This window comes from Rattus norvegicus, chromosome 11, assembly GCF_036323735.1.
Source record: "Rattus norvegicus strain BN/NHsdMcwi chromosome 11, GRCr8, whole genome shotgun sequence".
Classification (NCBI taxonomy): domain Eukaryota; kingdom Metazoa; phylum Chordata; class Mammalia; order Rodentia; family Muridae; genus Rattus; species Rattus norvegicus.
Genome location: NC_086029.1, coordinates 58,052,493 through 58,076,737, shown reverse-complemented (window position 1 = coordinate 58,076,737; position 24,245 = coordinate 58,052,493). Strand labels below are relative to the sequence as shown.

Here is a 24,245-nt window from a genome sequence, read left to right as displayed (position 1 = left end):
GAAAAGGAAGAGTAATTAGAGAACTCAGGAGCTGACAATGTAGTTCCTCTCGGACAGAGTATATTAGAGCACTGTAAATAGAATGCGAGTATCTGCCTACCAGTGTAAGGTAGATTAACAGATAATGCTAACACACTTCTTCTATGACTGTCTAGTAAGCAATATATAAGAGCTTCTGGGAATAGGCTTCTAAATGGTGATATTTTTACAATGTTCAATGACCTCGCCAGCACGTCATATACACAGAATAATTTTTAAAGTGTTTTTTCAAAGGCACAGTAAAAAATAAAATAGACTGCCACCAAGTTTGACAAAATTTATTGTAGTTTTAGTAAAGACACTTAGCTTAGTCGTCTCTCCATCTTGACCTCAGGTTAACTGTTCTTCCAGTCAAGTAAAGAACATGTAGGAGAGGTGTTATTTCAACAAACAGTAAAATGGCCACAGGACAGTTTGCAGACGTAAAAGGTAAATGTATGTATCTTGATATACTTAAATCATGTATGAACTAATAGTGCTAATGTACATTCCCATCGTGTACTCGGGCTTACTAAGTGGACTCAATGTAGTGAACGTGTCAGGTACACCCGCAGGCTGCTTCTCGGAAGTCATTACAGTAAAAATTGCCTAGTGAATCATCACCACCCATGAAACTCACCCAAGCCGCCTCCAAACTTAACATTGTCATTTTCAAGGACATTTTATCATTTCTTTAGTCTGTGACTATTAAAGATGCATTAACTGTCACGTTTAAAAAGCCCATATACGATACAAAAAATACAAAACAAACACCCTAGATACAGAAATCTAAGAGCATATGCGATGAGAGACTCACAATGAAAGTGTGTCTGAAGAAGCATTTCTGTCCCATTTCAGTCACTAAATGTGCTTTTGAAACCACTGCTCAGTATGTACATACTTAAAATAAACCATGGAGTTGTACAAATAAGAAATCGTGTGAATTCAGTTCAAAACTGGATCTAGTAAGTCAGTAACTTAAATGCTTCAAAAGTCACGGGTGAGCTGCCTCACCTGTCTTCACACCACGTTACACCCTTTTCCTCTTTTGGTATTTAAACCTTTTAAAAAATAAAAGCCAGCCAAATACTTAAGCAGTGCGCACACTGATGTTTTCAGCGGTTTGTACTTTAAAAGAAACAGCTTCCTTATGTCTTGCCTCAAGTTCTGGTGGAAATGATTATAGGAACTAGAATAGAAACCAAGAGAAGCACATTCAAATACTGATTCACTTTGGTAGCAAATAGTGTCCTTTGAAGAATCCTGAAGGGAGACAACCTCCATTAAAGTGGGCTAGTTATAATACTCAATACTTCATACAAGAATTTTTAACGAAAAAAGTTTTTAAAGAGCAAAGCGTCTGTACTGATAGCGAAGCAGTACTAGCATATAATGGCCCAGAACAAGGTGAAATGCCCATAGGAAAAGGTTTATTTTAATTGTATCTAAATTTACTTTCAGTCAATAGTCCAGTAACAATTGTCTTCTCAATCCAATTCCCTCTCGTAAGGCTGTTCCAGGGAGCCAGACAGACAGTCAGGTAATGTGGGGGAGAAGTCAGGAGAGGAACTGCTTTCACTTTGAAGTAGGCAATAACTTTTGGCTTCCCTCTTAATGTGCTAATAGTTGTGTCTAAAAAAATATGCAATTCTTAGAAAGGTACCACTTCTGATTTCTTTATTATCTGTAACCCTTGGAAACTAATCATGTGAAACTACAAAATTAGCAAATGTCTTGAAATCTGTATATAAAACATAAATTACCTCTAATTGCAAACTCTCATTTATTAGTGTACCACTCAATCTTAAAAAAAAAAAAAGAAAAAAGGAAAAGAAAAAAGAAGAAAGAAAAACGGCTCCAAAGCTAGTCTTACACCATTCTTTACAAAAAGGAGGCTGACTGCTCCTTCTAATGCACCCGCCCACACCCCAATCTCAGAACACTTCTCTTAATTGTCTTGGTCGTGGACGTTTCCAAGATGAGATTTGATATTTCGCTCCCACAGCTTCTGGTTATCGGAAAAGCCATGCTTTCCTTTATTAAAGGAGTTTGGTCCGGCTGATGTTGGCGTGTCCCTGTGTTAAAAGAAATTCAATTTATTCAAATTATTGTTGTGGTCAATTTTAAACGTATTAATATACATTGGCTTAGCACACATTATAAATACAGGCTGAGCAGCAGAAGCCCCTACAGAGATCTTTTAAATGCCTTTCTATAAAGGGTTAAGGCTTCATTTCAGTATGTGTGCAGTGAGGAAAAAGAGCAGAAAGGAAAGCCTGGGGTTTATAGTATCTTGACGTTCAAGATGGTGTCTTTGTTAGTCAGGCTGACTTGGAATGCAGAGCTCCACCTGCCTCTTCCTTCTGAATGTGAGGACCGTAGGCATGCACCAGGCCCACCATGGTGTTCCTTTGCAGGGCTGCGGAGAGCTAGGGACAAGCGCACCCTAACCAAGAGCTCCAGGACTAACCTACACTCCATAATGAGTGTAGTCCTCAGCACAGATGAGGGACGACAACATACAGTAAGAGTCAGCTCTGAAACTACTACTGAGAGCTGGAGGAATGATCTCCGTTGTGGAATTCTTATCCAGAATACCAGTTCGTGGGTTCAGTTCCCAGCACCGCAGCAAACAGAAAATCTGTTGCAAAAGAAGTGACCTAAAACCCACAAGTAAGGTTAAAAACTAATTTGGGGGGTTGGGGATTTAGCTCAGCGGTAGAGCACTTGGCTAGCAAGCGCAAGGCCCTGGGTTTGGTCCCCAGCTCCGAAAAAAAAAAAAAAAACCAAAAAAATAAAAAAAACCAAAAAAACCTAATTTGGTGGTTTATCGTGAGCATTTGTAAAAATGAAACAAAAATCCAGAGATATGGCAAAGAGAAACGTACAGTGTCAATGTTTTGTTGTTGCAGATGTGTACGCAGGATGGTGCACACCTTTAAACCCAGTACTCTGAGGTAGAGGTAGGTGGATCTCTTCGAGGTCAAATCCGGCCTAGTCCACAGAGCAAGCTCTAGGACAGCCAGGGTTGCACAGTGAGACTGTCTCAAAAATAAATATAATAAAAACGTGTGTGTGTGCACTTCATCTGGACTGGTGACAGTATCAGATCTACTTAAGTTCTAGTAGTGACAGGCAGAGCTGCTGGGACTACAGACTTCGCGATCGTGGATAGATTGTTAGATTTTAATTCTTTGTGGGCTCATATGGGCAGTATGGATTGGTGTGACCGTTTACTGTCTCCTCCCCTTGCTCTCCCTACAGCGCGCACCTTCCGATGTTCTTCATCCTCATCTTCGCTTCTGGAGGCATTTCTTCCGGCTCACTCTGCACAACACGGAAGTGGAAATGAATGCATTTAAATTATTAATTCACTTGGTTACTAAGGCTAATTTTTTTTTAATGTTTTAATGCCATAAAAGGAGTAAGGCAGTGAACTTTAACAATTACTCTGTTTTAATCTTGGGGTTGAGGGGCCTCAGTCAATAAGCACGGGGACTTGAATCCAATCTCCAACTATGCTAGATACAGTGGAGGCTGCCTACAGTTCTGGTGCCTGGGAGGTGGAGAAGAAGGATCCTAGGGCCTGCTGGCCAGCCTATCTAACTGAATCATCGAGTTCACGCTAACAGGGCTCTGTCTTAAAAAAAGGGAGGAGAGGGAAGGGGAAGGGAAGGGAAAGAACAAGGTGGAGACTAGCTGAAAAGACACCCGATACTGAGCTCTGGCCTTCATACATATATGCACACGTGCATAGGCACCTGCCCTCAGAGCATACACACACACACACCTAAGTCAGAGCTATATTTGGTAGGATTAAGAGAAAAGTAACTCTCCTATGCTAATTAGTCAAAGAGACATATGAACTTCATGTTCGCTGGCACTTTTCACACTGGCAAGACATGGATTCTGCCTACCCATCTATGAGTAAATGGTTCAAGAAAATGTCACAATATATATTCGTAACACAAAAATTTAAATTGTGTATGTGGGGGTATGGGGCTTGAGGTAGGTAGAGGTGCCCTGAGAGGACAGAAGCCACAGTCACAGCTGCCAGACATGGGTGCTAGAACATTAAGGTCCTAGGAGAAGAGAAAGAATCCTTACCCACTGTGCCATCTCTCCAGCCTCTTTTGCTAAAATATTTTAAAGCCGTAACAAAGAATAAAGCAAAAGGCAAACAAAATTTAAAGGGTCAGGTGTTAGTACACAGGAGGTGAAGGCAGAAGCTGGTAGATTTTTGTGAGTTCCCGGTCAGCTACAGACAAAGAGTAGACTCACTCTTAAAACAAACAAATTTCCTGAAGATTAAGGTAAGACAATGAATCATGGTGTACAGCTTTGAGCAACAAAGCTCTAGCCTAAGGCTGTGTGTAATCAGGTATAATTCTCCATTTGCAGAGATGAACTAATAGACACCGCAAAGGAGCACATGAGAAGAAACAACCGCCATGTTACCACATCGCACATGAAGCGCTACTACGTTATAGCTGACAACAGCTCCCATACATACTTTGCCTACTTTCTATGTTATCATTTCCTTCTGGACTTGTACATCCCAGTTCCCTCAGTTGGGTATGGAAGAATGGTAGGAACATCAGAAGTTCAAGACTGTCCTCAGCTATCTAGTGAGTAACCGTCAACTATTAGAGTCCCTGCTTCAAAGACAAGACAGACAAAATGGTCAGATGCAGTGTCCCACACCTTTAACCCCAGCTTGCCTAACATACACAATGCTCTAGCAAGGCTTGGTCCTCCACACCACGTAAAACTGGGTATGGTGGGGTTGGGGATTTAGCTCAGTGGTAGAGCGCTTGCCTAGCAAGCACAAGGCCCTGGGTTCGGTCCCCAGCTCCGAAAAAAAGAAAAGAAAAAAAACCAAAAAACAAAACAAAACAAAACAAAACAAACAAACAAAAAAAAAAAAACTGGGTATGGCCAAGCAAGGTGGTATAGCATCTTTAGTCCTAACATTTGGAGGGCAGAAGCAGGAGGATCTATGTGAGTTTGAGGCTAGCCTGGCCTACAGAGAGTTCTAGGACAGCCAGAGCCACACAGAAAAACCCTGACTCAAACACAAAGAAAGAAAGAAAGAAAGAAAGAAAGAAAGAAAGAAAGAAAGAAAGAAAGAAAGAAAGAAAGAAAGAAAGGACACTGATCTAGTGGTGCATATTTGTGATCCCAATGCGTGAGGTGGAGGTAGAGGGTCTGAAATGACAGCCATCCTTATCCTTAGCTACGTACCCCGCTCCAGGCCAGTCAGTTTGAGATGTGTGAGACCATGGGAAATTGCACTCATGATCCTGAGTGTGGTAGGATGTGGACACTATAAGGGGCACAAGAGGACTGGGACAGACAGCAGAGCAGACCCTCGGAGCTCACTCTGACACTCAGGAGAGGAAGTCTAATGGAGCCACTTGCTTGCACTGCTATTCCTGCTACAGATGCACTGCACAGCTGCTTTTTGTAGCAAGCATAAGGTAATCCCTCAAGACCAACTGTAAAGTTATTGAGAGGAGCAATACTAAAGGTCAAGAGTGAGGGGCTGGGGACATACCTCAGCGGGTAAAGGTGCTTGCCACCAGCCAGCCAGCCTATATTCAATCTGAGGGACCCACGGAGTTGACGAACTAAGTCCACAAGTTGTTTTCTGACCTCTCTATATTTGAACGAACATGTGTAACAAGGTGCGCACACACATACCCACAAATGTTCAAAAGGAAATTCATTGAGCCAGGCATGGTGGCATATGCATTACTGACTCATATAATTCCTAGTATGTATTATAAGCATTTGACTTGACTCAAGTTTCTTGAAATTTTCTATAAAATCAGCAGTTTTTATAAAAATACATTTGTATCAATAAACACATTAAGTTTTTAGTTTTGGGTATGTACCTCAGTGGTACAACAGTGGCCTGGCATGAACAAGGCACTATGCTCAGTACCTAGCACCACAAAAGAAGAAATCCAATTTTCTTGAGCATTACAAAGAAATTTTACCAATACTATTTTACTATTATCGATTTAACTACCATCAGTACAAACTCTAATTTTCTATTAAATTTCTTTTTCTCTTTTAAAGTTTACTTTTAATTATGTATGTAGGTACAAATGTGTGTTGTGTTGGTCTTTGCATGTGTGTGTAGGTGCCTGTGCAAGCCAAAGAACCTGGATCTCTTGGAGGTGGACTTGGAAGTGTTTGAGAGCCACCTGATGTGGGTATCAGGAATCAGGCTCTGGTCTTCTAGACCACCTGCTATTGTCTTCTTGACAGGACTGGAAGTAAAACTAAGGGCTAACTGATGGCTGGTACATAGACAGCTTGCCGTGAAAGCCTGTTTGTCAGCCCTGAGACACTTCCACCCCGGACGGAAGGAAAGAGCTGCTTCCCAAGGTTGTCCTGGCTCCCACCTGCACACCATGGCACACATGCCTTCCACACACACAGTCTTTAAGAATAAAATAAAATTGGCGTCGGCTTACATCTTCATCTTCATTGAAAGCTGCTGCTACTGAAAGAGTTTTTGGAGCAAGAGTTGGAACTGTTTCCTTAGGCTTCTGAAGAAGAAACATTTAACAGAATTATCACAAATAAAACTTATATAGCCTTGTTTATTAAAATAATAATTGTTCTTACAAGGTTCAATTTTACCCAATTTTATGTTTTTATAAGCTTCCACAGTAAGGAACTCAGTATTTTGGGCAAATCCATTATACCTTTGAAAATAAGAGTTACCAGCAGGATCATTTTACTTTATTAATTTCATATAGCCAATAGCTTTTCTCTATAAAAAATCTCTCCTTAGGATTTGAAGTTTACTATCAGTTAAGCTAAGGGGTGCGCATAGAAGAGATGAATGACTAGAAATGCTATCTGCCCACAGCGTGCTGCATGGACCACAGTGCCTTAGAACGCAGGGAGCATCCCGCTGACGTAGTCTTCCAGTTCCTTTCTACCTTGGCCTGCAATCAGCTTCTTTCTCCTTCCTGGTCAATCTCTGTACTTCTCACTGTCCCTTCCACTGCAACACACCCCAGGGTCACCAGTGATTAATGTTTTTAAGTACTCAAGCTTGAAAATCTTTCCTTTGTCTTACAAGCGTCTCTTGCTCAGATCCGTATTGAGCACTCCTATTTTTCCCCCTCTGTCCATGATACTAACCCACTACCTTCTTTCTCACCCTTAGCACCGCCCACTGGAACAACCAGTAGAATTAGCATATGCCGAGTCTTTCTCCACAGCACGGGGCTATGGAGCTCAGTGACAGAGAGACTGTCTAGCATTTATAACAAGTCCTTGGCTTCAGTTCCCAACACTGAAGGAGAGAGGATCCCGCCATTCACAGCCTTTACATCTTTTTCAAACCAGTGATGTTCCTAAGACGCCGATGGACCTTAGTCCTGACGCTCCTTGTTATACATGCAGTCCTGAAGGATCTGGTTCAAAGCCTCACTTTGATTTTTAACTGAAGAGGCTTTTCCGAACCTAACTCAACCACTTAACAATTATTAAATCCCATCAATTATTTAGAAAAAGAAGGAACTGGACTCAGGAGTATGCCCAAGCAGATTAGAATTATATGAGTGTATGTTTAATGTTTAAAAAAGCTAAATAGGGTATGATCAAGATACTGTATAAACATACAGTGTATGTTTAAACTGTTAAAAGAGTAAATAAAAATATTTTTAAGAAATCAAGTATTTATGCAGTTAGGTCTACGTGATTTTTAAACATTACACATCAAGAACCAGAGGATATAGAGAAAAATGTTAATGAAATAAAAATATCATTAAATTTTTTGTTTCGACTCAGATTTTCTTTTTAAAGAGGGGGAAAAGACTCCAGGTGGGATCTGGGGTTCTGAGAAATGGCTGCTCTTATTCTTTAGAAAAAAGCTCAGACTCTAGAGAGAATATGAAAATGAAAATTTTTCATTTTTAAAAAAATCTCCGAAATGAACATCTACGGCATAAATAAAACCATTTCCATCTGACCTTTACGAATTAAAAAAACTTTAAAAAACCATAGATAGATAATCAGATAACCCTAACTAAGATTAATTTACTGCATTAATCCTTTAAGTTACAAAGAAATGATTTATAGTTATTACTATGATTTGGAGGTACATAATGCCAGGTCCTCTCCAAGGCCTCTCAAATGCTAAACATATATTCTATAGCAGAGCTACAGCACAATACAAATTATAACTTAATATACTAGTAGTAAAAGGTATTTTAAAATTCCCAAGTATTTTTCAAAGATTTTGTTCAATTAAGAAAGGTTCTGGGCTGGAGGTTCTGGGCTCAGAGGTTAAACGCACTGACTGTTCTCCCAGAGGTCCTGAATTCAATTCCCAGCACCCACATGGGGGCTCACAACCATCTGTAATGAGATCTAGTGCCCTCTTCTGACCAACAGGCATACATGCAGGGAGAACACTGTATACATAATAAATCTTAAAAATAAAAAAAAGGTTCTAAGTGATTACTTTATAAATCATGCATTCTTTACAACCAACTGATAGAATTCATAGGCCTTTCCTAACGTATTCATTACTTTTTGACTTACAAGTTCATATCCAGTTAGAGCAGTTTACCTTTACACACTTCACATACACGCACGCACACACAGACACACACGCACTCGTGCATAGACACACACACATGCGTGCACAGACACACACACACACACACACACACACACACACACACACACACACACACACACACACACACACAGAAAAGCAGACTGATGAAGCCAATCTTTAAGGACCATTACAAAAGCACACATAGAACAACTCACACTTGCTCCGAGTCTAATGGAGATGGCGGATGCTTTCCTTGCTGTCTGACTACCTATGGCAAATCCAAACTTGGACATCTTTGTAGGCTTTGTTGGGAGGTCTGCAGCTTCGTCTTCAGCTGATCGCTTTTCAGCGCTGCGACTGGAACTTTCCCCTCCATTACTGGAAGAAACAGTCTTAGTTTTCACAGGTTTTTCTGCTTCTTCTTCAGGTCCTGGTGAAGTCGAAACAACTTACCAAGATGAGCTATTTTTACTGAGCAGATTGATGGGAGCAGCAACCTCACAAAGCATCTTTACAAGGAAGATACCTCTGCAGCTGTCACCTACTGACCCAACAGTCTCTTCACTGCTTGTTAGAGTGTACAGCAGGAACTGAGATTGTGTGGCAGTACAAGAGGCTCCCATGAATTAACTAGCATAAAATACAGAGCAATTTAAAATTATAAACACAGAGTTCACAGAGAGTTAAAAACCCGTCAGCTAAACATTACCTTATTAATTATACATTAATCTTGGTTACATTTGTGGAATTTTTGATGTTCAGAAATTGAAACCAACAAATTATTTTATATAAACTAACTTGTACATAATCATGTGGCAATACAAAACCTCTGGCTAATAAATTATAATATTCTCAGTAATGTAGTCCTAATCATACAAAACATCTAGTCATGCACATGTCCACTGTTGGTTAAACTACACTGTGAAATCAGTCTACAGCCTTTTCTTCCCTCCTTCACCATACCGAATACCCAGGGCTTTGCTTATACAAGACAAAGCATTCTACACTGAGCTACACCTCTGGCTAGTCAATCCCTAGCTAAATTATGTTCCTAAGTGATGTTACTCAAGCTACACCTTACATAACCTATGGAGTTGAAAAAACTTCAAGGTAAATCTCTTGTGAGTTAACCCTATTCTGAAAGCTGGTCTAACACCTGCTCTAAGCTACATATAAGAGTTATTCAAACAAGAGTTATTTCACTTACATATTTTCTCATGAATCAAGAAAGTACAGAGATATATACAGATGTAGAAATCAAGATGTCTTCAACAATTTTGCTTGTATGTGTTTAAGTCAATAATAACTTCATGTCTTGAGTATATTAGGCTTGTTCATAAATAAGACTATTTAAGAACATATTAGAAAGACCGAAAAGGGGCTGGAGAGATGGCTCAACGGTTAAGAGCACTGACTGCTCTTCTAGAGGTCCTGAGTTCAAACCCTAGCAACCACATGGTGGCTCACAATCATGAGATCTGATGCCCTCTTCTGGTGTGTCTGAAAACAGCTACAGTGTATTTATATTTAAAAAAAAAATTAAAAAAAAAAAAAAAAGAAAGACCAAACAGACTGGTCAATCTTTTTTCTCTCCAGCTCTACCCTACAGGATACATTCTGAGACTCAAACTTACTGGTAGAGAAACGGAACATGCTCTAAGTGACTGCCTTGGCAAGTTCAATAACAAAATGGGGCAAAGCTAGAATGGAGGTCAAACATGGTAACTGACAAGTAAAAGAATCAAAAACTCAAGACTACACATCTAGATTCATGCAGTTTGGTAATGACACATCTTTAGGTTAATTAGTACTTTGTGGCATGGAGGACTGAACACAGAGCCTTGTACAAACTATTAAGTACTATAAGTGACCTATTTGCCCACGTAGCTTTCTCATTTCCAGCTATATTGCCCAAGGCCAGGCATCACTGTAACTTGCACACATCTTGTTCCATCTCCAGGGTACATGGGCTTGTATCACCATGCTAATTCGACAAGCACTTTGAATAGAGTATCTGATTTGGTACAGATTAAATAAACAACTTTCAGGGCTGGTGAGATGGCTCAGCGGTTAAGAGCACCGACTACTCTTCCAAAGGTCCTGAGTTCAAATCCCAGTAACCACATGGTGGCTCACAACCATCTATAAATAAAGTAAATAAATTGAAAAATAAATAAATAAATAAACTACTTTCTTTGGATTAGAGCTCCAGTTTGCAAGAGGCAAAGGTGGAACTGAGTAGTTTCCTGAGACGCCATTCGTTTACTTATATGTAAGAGGATCTGAATTGAAAGAATGAACGACTACTCTCCAGTAACTGAGAACCCAATTTAAAACAGAATTTCTTTTTTTTTTTTTTTTGGGTTCTTTTTTTCAGAGCTGGGGACCGAACCCAGGGCCTTGCGCTTCCTAGGTAAGCGCTCTACCACTGAGCTAAATCCCCAGCCCCAAAACAGAATTTCTTAAATTGGTAGTGGGCCTAGACTTGTAATCCCAGCATTCATGTGACGAGTCAGGAGCCTAGTCTGAGGCCACCGTGAACTAAAGGACATGCTAGACAGCTCGGACTAGACTCGGACCTGTGCATTTTATTTGCACTCTTAATCAAGTATATTTAAGCAGGAACTGGCATCAACCATTGTATTCTGTACTCTTGTATGAAGACATAAAAAAATTTGTCAGCAGATGGCTCAGCAGGAAGATAACTTTTACTCATCTTCCAGAGGATCCCAGTTAGAGCCCCAGCACCCACACAAGGCAGCTCACAATTCCTGTAACTGCAGCTCTGGGAGATCCAACTCTCAGGCCTTCCTGCACACCTGTGTTCATGTGCACACACTCACACACAGACATGTGATTAAAAATAATTCTGTGTGCCTTTAATCCCAGGCCTTGAGAGGCAGAGGCAGGAGGATTTCCCTGAGTTCCAGATTACCAAAATCACACAGTGAAATCCTGTCTCAAAAACAACAAAATAATTTTAAGCAATCTTTAATAAAATAATTTCAGGAATGTATATAGATAGCATCTTCTGTTTGGATATGGAGAGCAGGGAGTGAAGAAGGTGAACACAGTATAGACTCTCATTTCTTAGTATACACAGGTTCAATGTGACACATAGGTTGGCCGCTTTGTCTTCATACAACTCTCTTAGCAATTATGTAGCAAAACACACAAAGCATTTAGGAAAAAAGCAAATAAAACAATGGACTAAAATGGGAAAACAGCAGACAAATATATTTTTTACTACTGATTGCTATTAAAATATTTGTAATTCTAAACATGGATCATTAGAAAATTATCTCAAACAAATATGAGTGTTGAAGTCTATCACTGAATATTAACATTTAATTCATAAGTACAAAATGTTCTTTAAATGCAAACTAATTTAGCATTTGGAACATTTAATCAAGGATCTCTACTTTCAATTTATTGAGACATTTTGTTTGTGTTTGTTTTGTGAGACTGAGTATCACTGTGTAACCCTGACTGGTCTGAAATTCACTATGTAATTAATGTAGTTCAAGTACTTCAAACCTCTACTTTGCACTCCAGAGGGATACTCCTGCTCCCTGCATCCCAACTGCTGGAATTCAGCACTTAGTTTATTAAGACATTTTGTATTTTAAAACTATGGAAAACAAATGTTGAATGACTACTGATTAATACTGTGAATATCTTTAGTAGTGTGAATTATAATGAATAAATGAACAAGCATTCTTAAATGAGAAAATCCCTTTTGTTTTTTGTAAAAAAATATTTTTATTTTATATGCAATGTTGTTTGCCTGCATGCATGTTTGTATGGACGTGTCAGATCTTGAAGTTACAGGTAGTTGTAAGCTACCATATAGGTGCTGAAAATTGAACCCAGGTCCTCTGGAAGGGCATTCGCTGCTCTTAACCACTGAGCCATCTCTCCAGCCTCAGCCCTTTCAGTTTGTAAGTCATCATTACACAAATTGCTAGCTTTTAGATGAGAGAATATTTTAGTGAAGACTTCTGTCTACTTTGTATTCCTTCTAAGTAAACAAATCATGTAAGTTAATATCAATTAAACCATACATACTACAATTTTTCTTTTTCACTGACTAGCTAAGATGAGACAATTCCACAAAGGTACCATTCATGAGCCATGTGCACTCTGGTAGCTTATCTGGAGGAAAACCAAACCAAAAAAACCAAACACCAAAACAAAACAAAACAAAAAACAAAACAAAACAAAGCAAGGACTCAAGTAGCTCTCTGACAGGACAGGTAGTCCATGAGCTGTTTTGACACAGGAAGTATACACATCATTGAAGTAGCTCTTGGCATAACCACTGATGGCTTGAAATAGATATGATTACACATTAAGTTGCTTGTCTCTCTAAATTTCTACTCAAGTTAAAGAGCTACATAACCTTAACCAAAAAATATCTACAAAGTCTCCCCAAGTAGACTGAAGAGAAAGGTGGTTCAAGATGGCTCTCCAGTAGAGAACACGTTAAGTTTAACATGGGGATAGTATATTTACTAAAACAGAGCACAGGAGAGAGGTTCATCCTCAGCATAAACGAGGCCTTGGGCTCTCTCTCTAGCATCCATAACAAGATTAAATGGGTAGGAAAACTATTCATATTTCCAACACTGTGAGCTGTGTCACAGAAGAAAAACTGCCAATGCTACACAAAGTTTTCCAAGAGAGCTGAATACTTGCTTCAGGCTCATCAATTCAATTCTATCTATGGGTGAAATGTTTCAGTTATGAATCCTCTGCACAATCCCATTATGCCTGACATTAAAGTGAGCTATGCGAAATGAGGCAAATTATGTAGAAAGGACTGCTATTTTGAGTTACCAGCATAAAATAACCTACACAACCCCTAACACTGTTAAAATGGAAATATTATTCACAGGACAGAATGTCCCTCAACTGAAAGGGTGGCAAGCACATTACACACGGATTTGGACACTTAAGGTACATTTTAGCAGTGCTGTAGAACAATTTTCTCAGTCAAGTCAAAAGGAGCTTAAATTCAAGGCCACCCAAGACACTTTAGGCTATAGGTCTTCCTCAAACTACTTTTAATCCTAATGGACAAGGTCTAAAGTAAGAATTAAAATACTTTCATTTGCTATTTTACTAATTTAAAAAACAAAATGAGGAAGAGACCTGACAAAGTGGCCATGGCCTGTAATCCCAGTACTCAGGATGGGGGCGGGGGTTTTGGGCAATTAACAAACTTGGTAGAGCCACCTTTTGCCTTTACGCGATACTGGGTCTACATGTTCTCGCATTTAAGTATCTCAGGGACAAGACCGAAGAAAGCTAGAACAGTGAAAGGCTAAAACATTCTAAACAAGACATTATTTATTATCCGCTCACGTGTGTTAATTATCCTTATGACAAAAGGGCGTAGGGGAAAAGAGACTACGTATTTCTTTCCCTTTATGCACACCATCAAAAATTACGGTGGTAGGAGGAATGAAAAGATAGCTATACTCTGAGTTTAATTTCAGGACAAATTACAGGAAGATCGCACCTGCCACCTTATTATCTGACATAGACTCTGCTGTTAGCAGCCTAAGAAGAATACTGTAAAGAAAGCGAATCAAACCCTAATTTCAAGCTTTTGCTGCTTGAGCCAGATCACCTTTCCTCCCTGCATCGTCTCGACTTACGCCATCGCAGGGTTTATAAATGTTATGTCTGAATATACAGCAAAGAGTGGGCTGGGGTCTTCCACCTCCTCAGCGAAATGAGAGCATCAAAGCTAATTACGTGTGACCGAGAGGCCGGCGCCTTCGGAAAGCCGGCATGCGGCCAGTGCCCGCGGCGGCGGCTCGGCGCTCGCACGGGGGCCTGAGTGCGCGGCGGGCCCTGAGCTCTCTGCTGTTTGGGCTCCCAGCCCAAGCTCCATCTCCCACCTCCCTTCTCAAGGCCCGGTGGTAACTGGCGGGCTCTCTGAGGAGACGATACGGACCTCGATCCCCCGCGGGCCACACCGGGCGTGCCCGGTACTCACCAGGGCCCAGCCCCTGGCCGGGCGAGCGCCAGCTCCGCCCGTTCCTGAGATGCCGTAAAGCCCCCCCACCCCGGGAAACCCCAAGAAAGGCCGGAGTAGCCCCCGCAGCCCGCGACGCTGGGGTTGTTTTCACCTCCGGCGGCTCCGGCTCGCTGCGGCTTCTCGGGCTTCTCCTCTCCCGCCTTCCCGTCCGCCATCTTCCCCGCCGCGGCCTCCCCCTTGCAGTCCGGGCAAGAACGTCACGGCCCCGCCCAGCAACCACAAAGCTTCGGGCGGGCCAGCGAGGATGCAGCCTAGAGCGGTCCTGGAACGGGAGCCAGAAGCGGAAGTGACGTCATTGGCTTGCTGCGGCATGAACCGGGTGTCGGGTGACCGCCTCAGAGGGCTGAGTCGTGGGATGGTACGTCCGGGTTAGTACGAACTTAGTGACGCTGGTACAGTTGGTGGAATTCCAGGTTTTTACATGCTCAGGGGTGGTCGCGGCTGGCCCTTCGTTCTATGGGATGGAGCTGTGTTCTTACGGAGAAACTTCAGCAGTTATCGGACGCCGTCTAGTGTTGACACCGTTCATGAACTATCGTTTAATCTCCAGTACAATCCAATGTGAAATTATCATTTTCATTTGTGTAATGACACCGAAACGCAATTTATGGAAGATCACGTACGGAATTGTGGCGGAAAAATTTCCGCGATTTTTGCATTCGTGAAAACTTCAGCGTGAGAGTTGTAGCAAGCAAGCAAACGTTATTAAAATCAGAAATAGTTATACATGGCGGTCAAAGGCGCTTACTGCTCTTCCAGAGGACGGAAGTTCAAATCCCAGTTGGGTGGTCTACAGCTGTTTGTAATTCCAGTTCCGGGAAATCCGACACCCTCTAGAAGTCTGTAAGAGTTCACACTCACTTGCATATATTCACACACTCGTAAAAACAAAAAACAAAACAAAACAACAACAACAACAAAAAACCCACCGCTACACTCTCAAGGGCAGGAGCTGTCCTTCCAAGGGAAAAGAGTAGTTTGGCCTACTGCAGTTTGGAGATCGATCGCCTTGTTTCTCTATTCTATTCATCCCTTCTCCACTTTTTTTTTTTTTTAAGATTTATTTATCTTTTTTTTTTTTTTTTCCCGGAGCTGGGGACCGAACCCAGGGCCTTGCGCTTCCTAGGCAAGCGCTCTACCACTGAGCTAAATCCCCAACCCCCCTTCTCCACGTTTAATATATGCCCCAGCCCAGCTCCAATGTTAAGAATGGCTGTGACAAAGTTAAAAAAAGTACAAAGTTAAAAAATAAAAAAGAATGGCTGTGAACAAGAAGTTATTCACTTCTTGGTATTTTTCAAGGTATTTTCTTGATACCAGTCCCATAACTGTCTACTGGTTAAAATCATCCTATTCTTTTTTTTATTTATTTTTTTTTTTCTCGGAGCTGAGGACCGAACCCAGGGCCTTGCGTTTGCTAGGCAAGCGCTCTACCACTGAGCTAAATCCCCAACCCCCATCCTATTCTTTTAAGGTAAAAGTATCCTGTGAGAGTTTTACCATAAAAGCTAGTGCCAGTCTTGTCTCCTTACTTACGCAGGAACAACGAATAGAACAAGAGTTGTCTTGTTGCTTTTCCCTGCCACTTTGCTAACACATGCATGTATCTTTTACTTAACAGTAACCACTGTAGGCTACTTCTCTTTTAGGTTGGAAATAATTAAGTCCTGCCTCTCCTAGAAACCTTTAGTAGATTCATTTATTGTTGAATGAAATCCACGTATTAAGTAAGCTACAGCCTCATCTATTTCTTCTTTTTCTTTATACTACTCAGCCCTCTGCCCAAATTTGGTCAATTACTAACCTGTAATATACAATCAAGTGTTTAGAGAATGTAGTTTAAACTGTCCTCCAAGCAACACTGAGAGTTGCTGTCCACAAACCTTTTAATTCTCTCTAAACTATCAGTGGACTGTGGGTGTGTACCTCAATTGGCCGAGTGCTTGCCTAACATGCAAAACACTGCATAAATGAAGTAGTGGCACATATGTCTAATTCCAGTACTTGGGAAGTGGAGGATCAGCCTGGAGTGCATGAGACCCTGTATCTAAATAAACAATACTAGTATCTCTTCAACAGGTGATCATAAGATAAAGATATTATCCTCAGCTACACAGATACTTCAAAGCCAGCCTGAGCTACATGAGGGCCTAACTAAAACAGAACAGAAAAGTGGATGTTGGTAATGTAGGTGCTATATTGAATCATTCTGTTATCTCAGGATCAGAGTTTGGATCCCTGGCATTCACATAAAGCTGAGATGCCTATAATCCTAGTGCGGGAGAGGCTGAAACAGGACCCCTGGGCTTTGCTGACCAGCCAGTCCAGCCTAATCAGCCAACTCCAGGTTCAACCATACACTGTTTCAAAACTTAAAGTGGCACTAGGGATGGTGGCCCATGCCTTTAATCCCACACCCAGGAGTAGAGGCAGGATAATTTTGAAAGCAGGTTGGGCTACATAGTGAAAACACACTTCAAAATAACTAAGACAGCTTAACTACATATATATGCACACAAAAAATTAAAACTAAAAAGCAGCCATGTTTCATAGCACCTTGTATTGGAGGTTACCTACATAAAAGCTGTTTAGTATTTGTGAATAAGTAACGTAAGCTTCAAGTAGAGGATGGGGACTACGTACCTTAACAGTAGTACTGTTGTTAGGCAGGGACTTTGAAGTTCTATTTAGCACACAATTATATGCAAGTAACCAGGAAACTGTCATATAGTAGTATTTATTAATTTAAAATTACTTATTTTATATATGTAAGTACACTGTCCCTGTCTTCAGAAACATCAGAAGAGGCATCAGATCATCATGTCACCATGTGGTTGCTGGAATTTGAACTCAGGACCTCTGGAAGAGCAGTCAGTGCTCTTAACTGCTGAGGCTCAGTCATATCTCTGACCCATATAGTATTTAATTCTTGTTTAGTTCACCATTTCTCCTATATGGCTTACAGGATATCATTTAAGATTCTCACATTTCTTGTGCCATTAATACCAGCACTTAGGAGGCAGAGGCAGGTGGATATCTGTGAGCTCAAAGCGAAAACTCTTTCTTGGCGGGGGGGGGGGGGGCATTATATATCACCCTAGGTTGCTGTTTTCTCATGTAAACTTGGCTGGCCTCCAATGTGTTGTTGAGGCCTTGATTCCCAGCAAGACCCCAAAGTCCCATATGACTGGGACCAGAAACATGACTGAGCCATCAGAATCCAGGTTCAGTTCCCATAAACCATGTTGGACATCTTTTTTTTTTTTTTTTCTTCTTCTTTTCAGAGCTGGGGACTGAACCCAGGGCTTTGCTAGGCAAGCTCTCTACTGCTGAGCTAAATCCCCAACCCCCATGTTGGACATCTTACAACTTACCTGTAACTATAGCAAAGGATATTTTCTTCTGGTCTCATGGGTACACACACACACACACACACACACACACACACACACACACACACACAACTACATTCATACAAATACACATTAAGTAAATAAAGTCTTAGGGTTTCTAGTGCTGTGAAGTGACACCATGAGCACAGCAACTCTTATGAAGGAAAACATTTTATTGGGGCTGGCTTACAGTTTCAAAGGGTTAGTCTGTTATTGTCATGGCAGGAAGCATGTTGGCATGCAGGCAGATATAGTGCTGGGGAAGGAGCTGAGAGCTCTATATCTGGATCCACAAATAGACAGTCACATTGTGTGGCTTGAGATCTGAAACTTCAAAGCCAACCTCCTAGTGATGTACTTCCTCTAACAAACCATACGTACTCCAACAAGGCCATACTTACTCCAACAAGGCCATACTTAACAGTGCCAATCCCCAAGGACCTATCTGTGGGCGTCATTTTTATTCAATCAATAACTTCTAAGACATGTTTTAAAACCTCGTGGCTGGAGAAACAGTATTTCCCAGAAATGCTATCCATACAATAAGTACTGTGTACTAACCAAGTATTTTTTTTTTTCAGATTTGTATTCATGTGGGTATATGCCTACCTGAGTTGTTTACATTTCGTACATGTACCCTTAGAGGCCAGTGGGTGTCACATCCACTGGAACTAGAATTACAGGTGGTTGCAAGCTACCCAAAGTGGTGCTGGGAACAGAATTTAAGTTCTCTGCAAGAGACCACTGAGACATCATCCCAGTCCAGATACATTTCTGTCCTAAATAATTGGTTGGTTTTACCTCCAAACTCAACTTTCACAGTATTAGAAAACTGCCTAACATGCCAAGGAAAGTCAGTTTTTTTGACAACCAAGATTGTGTTATGCAATATAACTTAACTTAGTGCCTGTAACATGACCAGTGTTGTATACAGGCTTTAATTTCATAATCACAACTTCAAATTTTCTCATGAAAAAGATCCTAACATTGATAAAGAGAATGTGTAACGGAGCCAGCCATGGTGACACATGCCTGTGATCCTATCATTTGGGAAGGGGAAGTAGAGAATAAGGGTTGAAGCTGGCATAGGCTACCAGAGGCATGCCTTCCCTCCCCGCAAAGGAAAACCCACAAAACAAAACCAAAAACCAAATCAACCCTCAAACCAAACAGGACAACAAAGTCTGATATTCAAAGACTGATTTAAAAAAATGCTAGTAACTTTTATTGTGTTCAATTCTAGATTAATCTATAAACTTCTGATAGTTTTTACAACAAATAAAACAACAAACTTCCAAACTTTTGCTGATACCTACACCTAGTCTGGCCTTGTTGCAGTACAGGCTACAGAGAAATCCTGTCTCAAAAAAGCAAACAACAAAAAGGCAAACCTCTACTGTCAGTCTCGAAAGAAATACATTCTTTTAACCGTACTTCCAGCCTGCTTATTACTTTCTCACTTAGGTCACCTTTTCCACATGTGTACATTTAAGGAGCCCTTTCGAAACGAATTTAAAGTCTTTGTCTTCTTCAGTTTCCTAAAAGCTGCCTGCGAATGCTCAGGAACCTCTAAATAGCCAGTGTGCTTTCTCCTGGGAACAAACTTGAGAGCCTCTTCCCAGTTACCAGTGTTTTTCAGGCAGAGCAGAATTCGAATCATTTGATCTAAGGTGAGGTTTTTGTTACCAACATCCCATTGTAAATATTTATCTAGTGGAAGGCATTCTGTTGCTAGATTTTGCCGTTTAGCCTTGGCTAAGGATGTTCCTGTCTGTGTATTTTTATCAACAAATGATCCAATTATATAAATTTTATCATGCTTGAAGGTAGTCATAACATTGGGAGAATCTGCAGTTAAATATATAATACTGTCCTTTGGAAATAAATCGACAGGAGACTTTTCTGTGGCTGTTAAGAGCAACTTGTCCCATTTTTCTCCATACCGTTTAACTAGCTCTCTATGGTAAGCACCATCTACCTCAAGATTGCAGAAATAAATGTGGAAAGGATCAACATTCCTTCTGTTCCAGCCTTCACTTTCTAAAAGTTGAGAAACTGTATTCTGCAGTTCACTTGGTTTCATGTAATTATCATAAGCCATGTCAAAAACCAAAGGCTGTCCAAACTGCATGGCCTGGACACCCTTCCATCCCAGTGCGATGTTGGTCTGTCGGTCCCAGAGTCGGAGAAACATGAAGTCCCGTTGTTCCTCTCCCGTGCTGGGCTCTAGTGACCTGGCCCTTTTTGCTTCTTCCCTGGCTGCTGCTTTCATTTCCTTCTTCATTTGCTTAGCTTTTTTCATCATTTCCTTACCATACAAATACCTTAAGTATTTCTTTTTGGCTGACTTAGAAGCACATTCCATAAGGGTTTTGAGCTCCTCTTCAGTGATGTGTTCTGGTACTTCTTTGCCAAGCAATCTCCACATCTCAATTAGCTCTCTGGTTGCAGCCAGAGAGTCTTCATCTTTGTCGGAGACCACTGAAACACCATTTTCTTGAATGCTAGATTTCATTGTAGTTTTCCACCCATCCAATTCTAGCTGCTCAGGAGGGGATGTACTGTCCTTATTATGACAGGGCAAAGAAGGTACTTTGGAAGACACATATCTCTGCAGAACTCTTGAATATGAATTACTTCTTGTCCTATGGAAGGTATATGGCACCAGATATCTGGCAAAAGGTCTTAAGAAACGAACAGTCACATTCATTTTGAAGAAATGTGAGGAACCCTATAAAAGAAAATTTAAATTAAGTTAAAGATTTTAGAACTTAACTATGCAACTGGTCTTCTCCCTCTCTGTGAGATCTATTAGTGAACATGGTCAGAGGGGTATGGGACTCAGCACAGCGGAAGCCCTTATGAAGATTGGGTCTGCCATCACAATTGGGGATATTTTGATCCTACAAGCATCGGGGACAAGCCCCTTGTCAGCTACCATGACTTTAATTTCTCTACATTACACTTGGTGAAGCCCCATTTCTCTAGGCTGTAGATCTGGCTGTCAGGAAAGCTGAAGTTGGCTCTGACAGGGCCTCAGTCACACTCCTCATTCTGCAGATTGGTGTGGATACACTGAAGACATGACCAATGTGTCACTGGCCACTGTGCCCTGGGACTTCCCAAAGAAACCCCAGATGCGTGTGTAGAGCCTAGGTAGGAAATAGCATTGAAATGACACGAGTATGCACTTGAGAACTGTCTCCAAGGTCCCTTTGGGCAACCTGCACATTCAACAGCAGGCTGCATACACTACCAAGGAGGATGCTGTTTGCAACCACTGCACACCAGACTCCTATGAGGAAAGGAATCTGGTCGGCTTAATTGGCTGCAGAAGGCAATCGAGCGACTGATTTCTGAAGTAGAGAGAAGGAAGCCTTTGAAAACCTTAGACGCTACACACCACTAATTCAACTCCTAAGCTTGTGATCACTTACTGGTCAATTTTTTTTTTTTTAAATTTGTGGGACAAGGGTCTTGTTACACTGACCAGGACGGTGTCGAACTCATCAATTTGAGTGATCTGCTCAGGCTCGGAAATAACTGGCCCTATAGCTATGCATCACCATAGCCTGCTCCACCTTATTTTATATAGTAATTCCAACATGTTTTTAAACAAAAGGTTGACTTTGTTGTAGGCACAGGCCTAGATAGTCAATGCAATTACAGCAAAGTTACAAGGCAATTATAGGGCTGAGAACAAGATGCTACAATTCCTTCAATACACATCCAATCTTGAGATCCTTTATTGAAAGCAACAATGGAGAGGAAAAGCAGTAAAGTTACAAAAGATGGCATCTGATTTAAAAACAAAACAAACAAACCAAAGAGCTGCCACACAAACACCTTTGTGCTTCCAAAACAGAAATACAAAGCAGCAGGTAATTAAAACAGACAATGCCTCAGCTGGGACTTTCTAGCAGATAATATTATAAAATGGACAAATCCGGGACAAATATATAAAATGCTCTGTAGTTTTATCTTGAAGAACTGGATGTTCCACAAGACAATGAAAACGCTTAGTTTGTGAACTTACGTAAAATGTGAGGGAAAAAGAAAATTCCCGAAAAACCCTGCCCATCTTTTGCTGTCTGACATGCCCTGCTCTGTGCAGATGCACTCCTTCCCACTCCAGTACAGTCATAACTTTGTGTTCTGTTCAGACCTAAGCTCAGTGAACAGTTTAAGCAGGTTTTTGCAATATCCCTCTTTGCTTGCCTGCCTTTTCAGCTACACATCTTCTTCTCCCACTTTAAAACAAACAGTCCTATTAGTTTTTCATAGCGCCCTGGGCCCATGATAATACTTGCTTGTTTTCCCCACTAGAAGCTAAAGACTATATTCCATTAGGATAGATAAGAACTGTGCCTATACAGTTAAACGTGGCCAGCCTGGTGTGCATATTGGGTTCTATGACAAGGGTACTGTAAGGTCCTGTCTCGAAAAACAAAACCATTCAGACGTTAAAGACGAAACAAAAACAAACAAAAAACCTGATCTCAAAACTTTGAGAAATATTTAACTTAGAATCCTCAAGCCCTGAGTTTTACAAAATTATCATCTTGGGCCATGATTGTAGGCCTTTCATCCCATGAGACCCTGTCTCCAAACAAAACAAAACAAAACAAAACAAAACAAAAACAAAAAAATAGGGCTTGGGGATTTAGCTCAGTGGTAGAGTGCTTCCCTAGCAAGCGCAAGGCCCTGGGTTCGATCCCCAGCTCCGAAAAAAAGAAAAAAAACAAAAACAAAAAAACCCATAAAAATAATATAGTTGAGTTTTGCCTTTCTAACTAGTAGAAATGAACTTTTACAATTCCATAGAGATTAAAACCTAAAAATAAAAATAATTTTTATAGGTTCTCCACTCTTTAGCGCAGGCTGGCAAATTCCAGACAGATCTCCGGCCTCCGCCTCCCGAGGCCTAGAATTCTAGTGCTGCAGCACCATACTCATTATAACAACTAACTTTTAAAAAGGTTTTATTTTAAAGTTCTGTGTGTGCGTGTGTGAAGGGGATAATTGTGTGCGCTGGCATGCCGGTGCCCGAAGAGACCAAAGACGTGGGTACCACCTGGCCCAGAGATAGAGGTAGTCTTGTGAGCTGTCCTAAGTGGGTGCTGAAAACCACAGTCAAACCCTCTGCAAGAGCACGTCGAACCATCTCTGCAGTCCCCGACAACTTACACTTTAAAGCGCGATACTGGAGACGGTTTTGGTTATCGCGGCTTCGGCTTCGGCTTCCGGTAGTGCAGTACTTACGACTTCTACATCACAGCTTCCTCTCGCCTGTAGTTTTTAGCGCACAAGTTCCACAACCTGCATCCTGGAAAGCCGGCGAGTCTACCCAACATCAGAGTACGGACAGAGAGAAGCCCGGAGACACCCAGAGGGGGGGAACAGCAGGACACCAGAACGAGGAGACCCGCGTGTGCACACACGGTCCTTCCCGCACAGCACGAGACCGAGAGAAGCCAAGGGTTTCCGCTGCAGCCGCCGGAAGTCCGGCACCACCGGATGTCCCGCCTCTCCCGGCACTGCCTCTGACGTTTAGCTCGGCGGGCAGTTTGTTTCCCCACCTCCGCCGCTCCTCTCGCTGACTGGCTGCCGGTGAGTCCCTGTGAAAATGACGTTTTAAGTCGACTTGGGGGCGCGTCACCGACGGACTGGCGCCCCATTTATTGCTTTGTCGTTAAAACTCGAATCCTAACAGGTTACTCTAGTGATGTGCATGTTATAACAAAAACCATCTCACGCAAATCTTAAAGTTCCATTTTAGAATCTAATTCTAGGCGGGCGTAGTGGCCAGCGCCTTTAATCCCAGCGTTTGGGAAGCAGAGGCGGAGGGTCTCTGCGAGTTCAGGGCCAGCGTCGTCTACAGAGTGAATTCTAGGAGGGCCAGGGCTACACAGAGAAACCCTGTCTCGAAAATCCAATAGAGTAAAAAGTAAATAAAATTTAATTCTAAATCTGATTAATTTATCGCTAGTACCTGCTACACTGTACACATACTATGTCACTCATGTGGAGAACAGAAGACAACCCTCAGGTATTGGTCCTCAGAGACAAATGGATCTCCATGAGTTTGAGGCCAGCATAGTCTACTAGGCAGTTCCAAGCCAGCTGAGGCTACGTAGTAAGACCATGATATATATATATATATCGGTAACATTTGAGATATCAGAAAGCGTTGAAA

At 41.4% G+C, this 24,245-nt stretch overlaps 4 protein-coding genes and 1 non-coding gene across 13 annotated transcripts in view; 2 read left to right on the top strand and 3 right to left on the bottom strand.

Moving 5' to 3' along the window:
- Positions 1-15,383, top strand: part of Zbtb11 (zinc finger and BTB domain containing 11) — a 60,414-nt gene extending 45,031 nt beyond the window's left edge. For 2 of the 5 annotated variants that reach the window (XR_010055956.1, XR_005491033.2), the window contains exon 13: positions 2,436-15,383. The gene's annotated coding sequence lies outside the window, so the exon portion shown is untranslated. The remainder of the gene's footprint in view (positions 1-2,435) is intronic. The other 3 variants (XR_005491031.2, XR_010055958.1, XR_010055957.1) reach the window with 3 other exon arrangements.
- On the bottom strand, positions 302-14,853 carry Pcnp (PEST proteolytic signal containing nuclear protein). Of its 5 annotated transcripts, none has more exons than NM_001395615.1 (5): positions 14,749-14,853; positions 8,824-9,038; positions 6,504-6,578; positions 3,290-3,345; positions 302-2,093 (listed from the first exon to the last, which is right to left on the bottom strand). In NM_001395615.1, the coding sequence occupies exons 1-5, from the start codon at positions 14,810-14,812 to the stop codon at positions 1,967-1,969; spliced, it is 537 nt and encodes a 178-aa protein (NP_001382544.1). In that variant the 5' UTR covers positions 14,813-14,853; the 3' UTR covers positions 302-1,966. The 5 variants fall into 5 exon arrangements, with proteins under 5 accessions (NP_001382544.1, NP_001382545.1, NP_001382546.1 ...); NM_001395616.1 differs by having other exon boundaries at positions 6,504-6,575; NM_001395617.1 differs by having other exon boundaries at positions 8,824-8,986.
- A 2,821-nt stretch (positions 15,384-18,204) lies between the features above and the next one.
- On the bottom strand, positions 18,205-23,283 carry Trmt10c (tRNA methyltransferase 10C, mitochondrial RNase P subunit). The gene is made up of 2 exons (NM_001008337.1): positions 23,237-23,283; positions 18,205-20,780 (listed from the first exon to the last, which is right to left on the bottom strand). Exon 2 carries the CDS (start codon positions 20,757-20,759, stop codon positions 19,515-19,517), a length of 1,245 nt encoding a protein of 414 aa, NP_001008338.1. The 5' UTR covers positions 20,760-20,780; positions 23,237-23,283; the 3' UTR covers positions 18,205-19,514.
- LOC120095729 (small nucleolar RNA SNORA70) lies at positions 21,246-21,383 on the bottom strand. Its single transcript, XR_005491524.1, has one exon. It is a non-coding gene; the product is annotated as a small nucleolar RNA SNORA70 (small nucleolar RNA).
- Positions 23,284-23,524: 241 nt separating the features above from the next.
- Positions 23,525-24,245, top strand: part of Senp7 (SUMO specific peptidase 7) — a 160,413-nt gene continuing 159,692 nt past the window's right edge. Inside the window, exon 1 of the mRNA XM_006248244.5 lies at positions 23,525-23,659. The gene's annotated coding sequence lies outside the window, so the exon portion shown is untranslated. The remainder of the gene's footprint in view (positions 23,660-24,245) is intronic.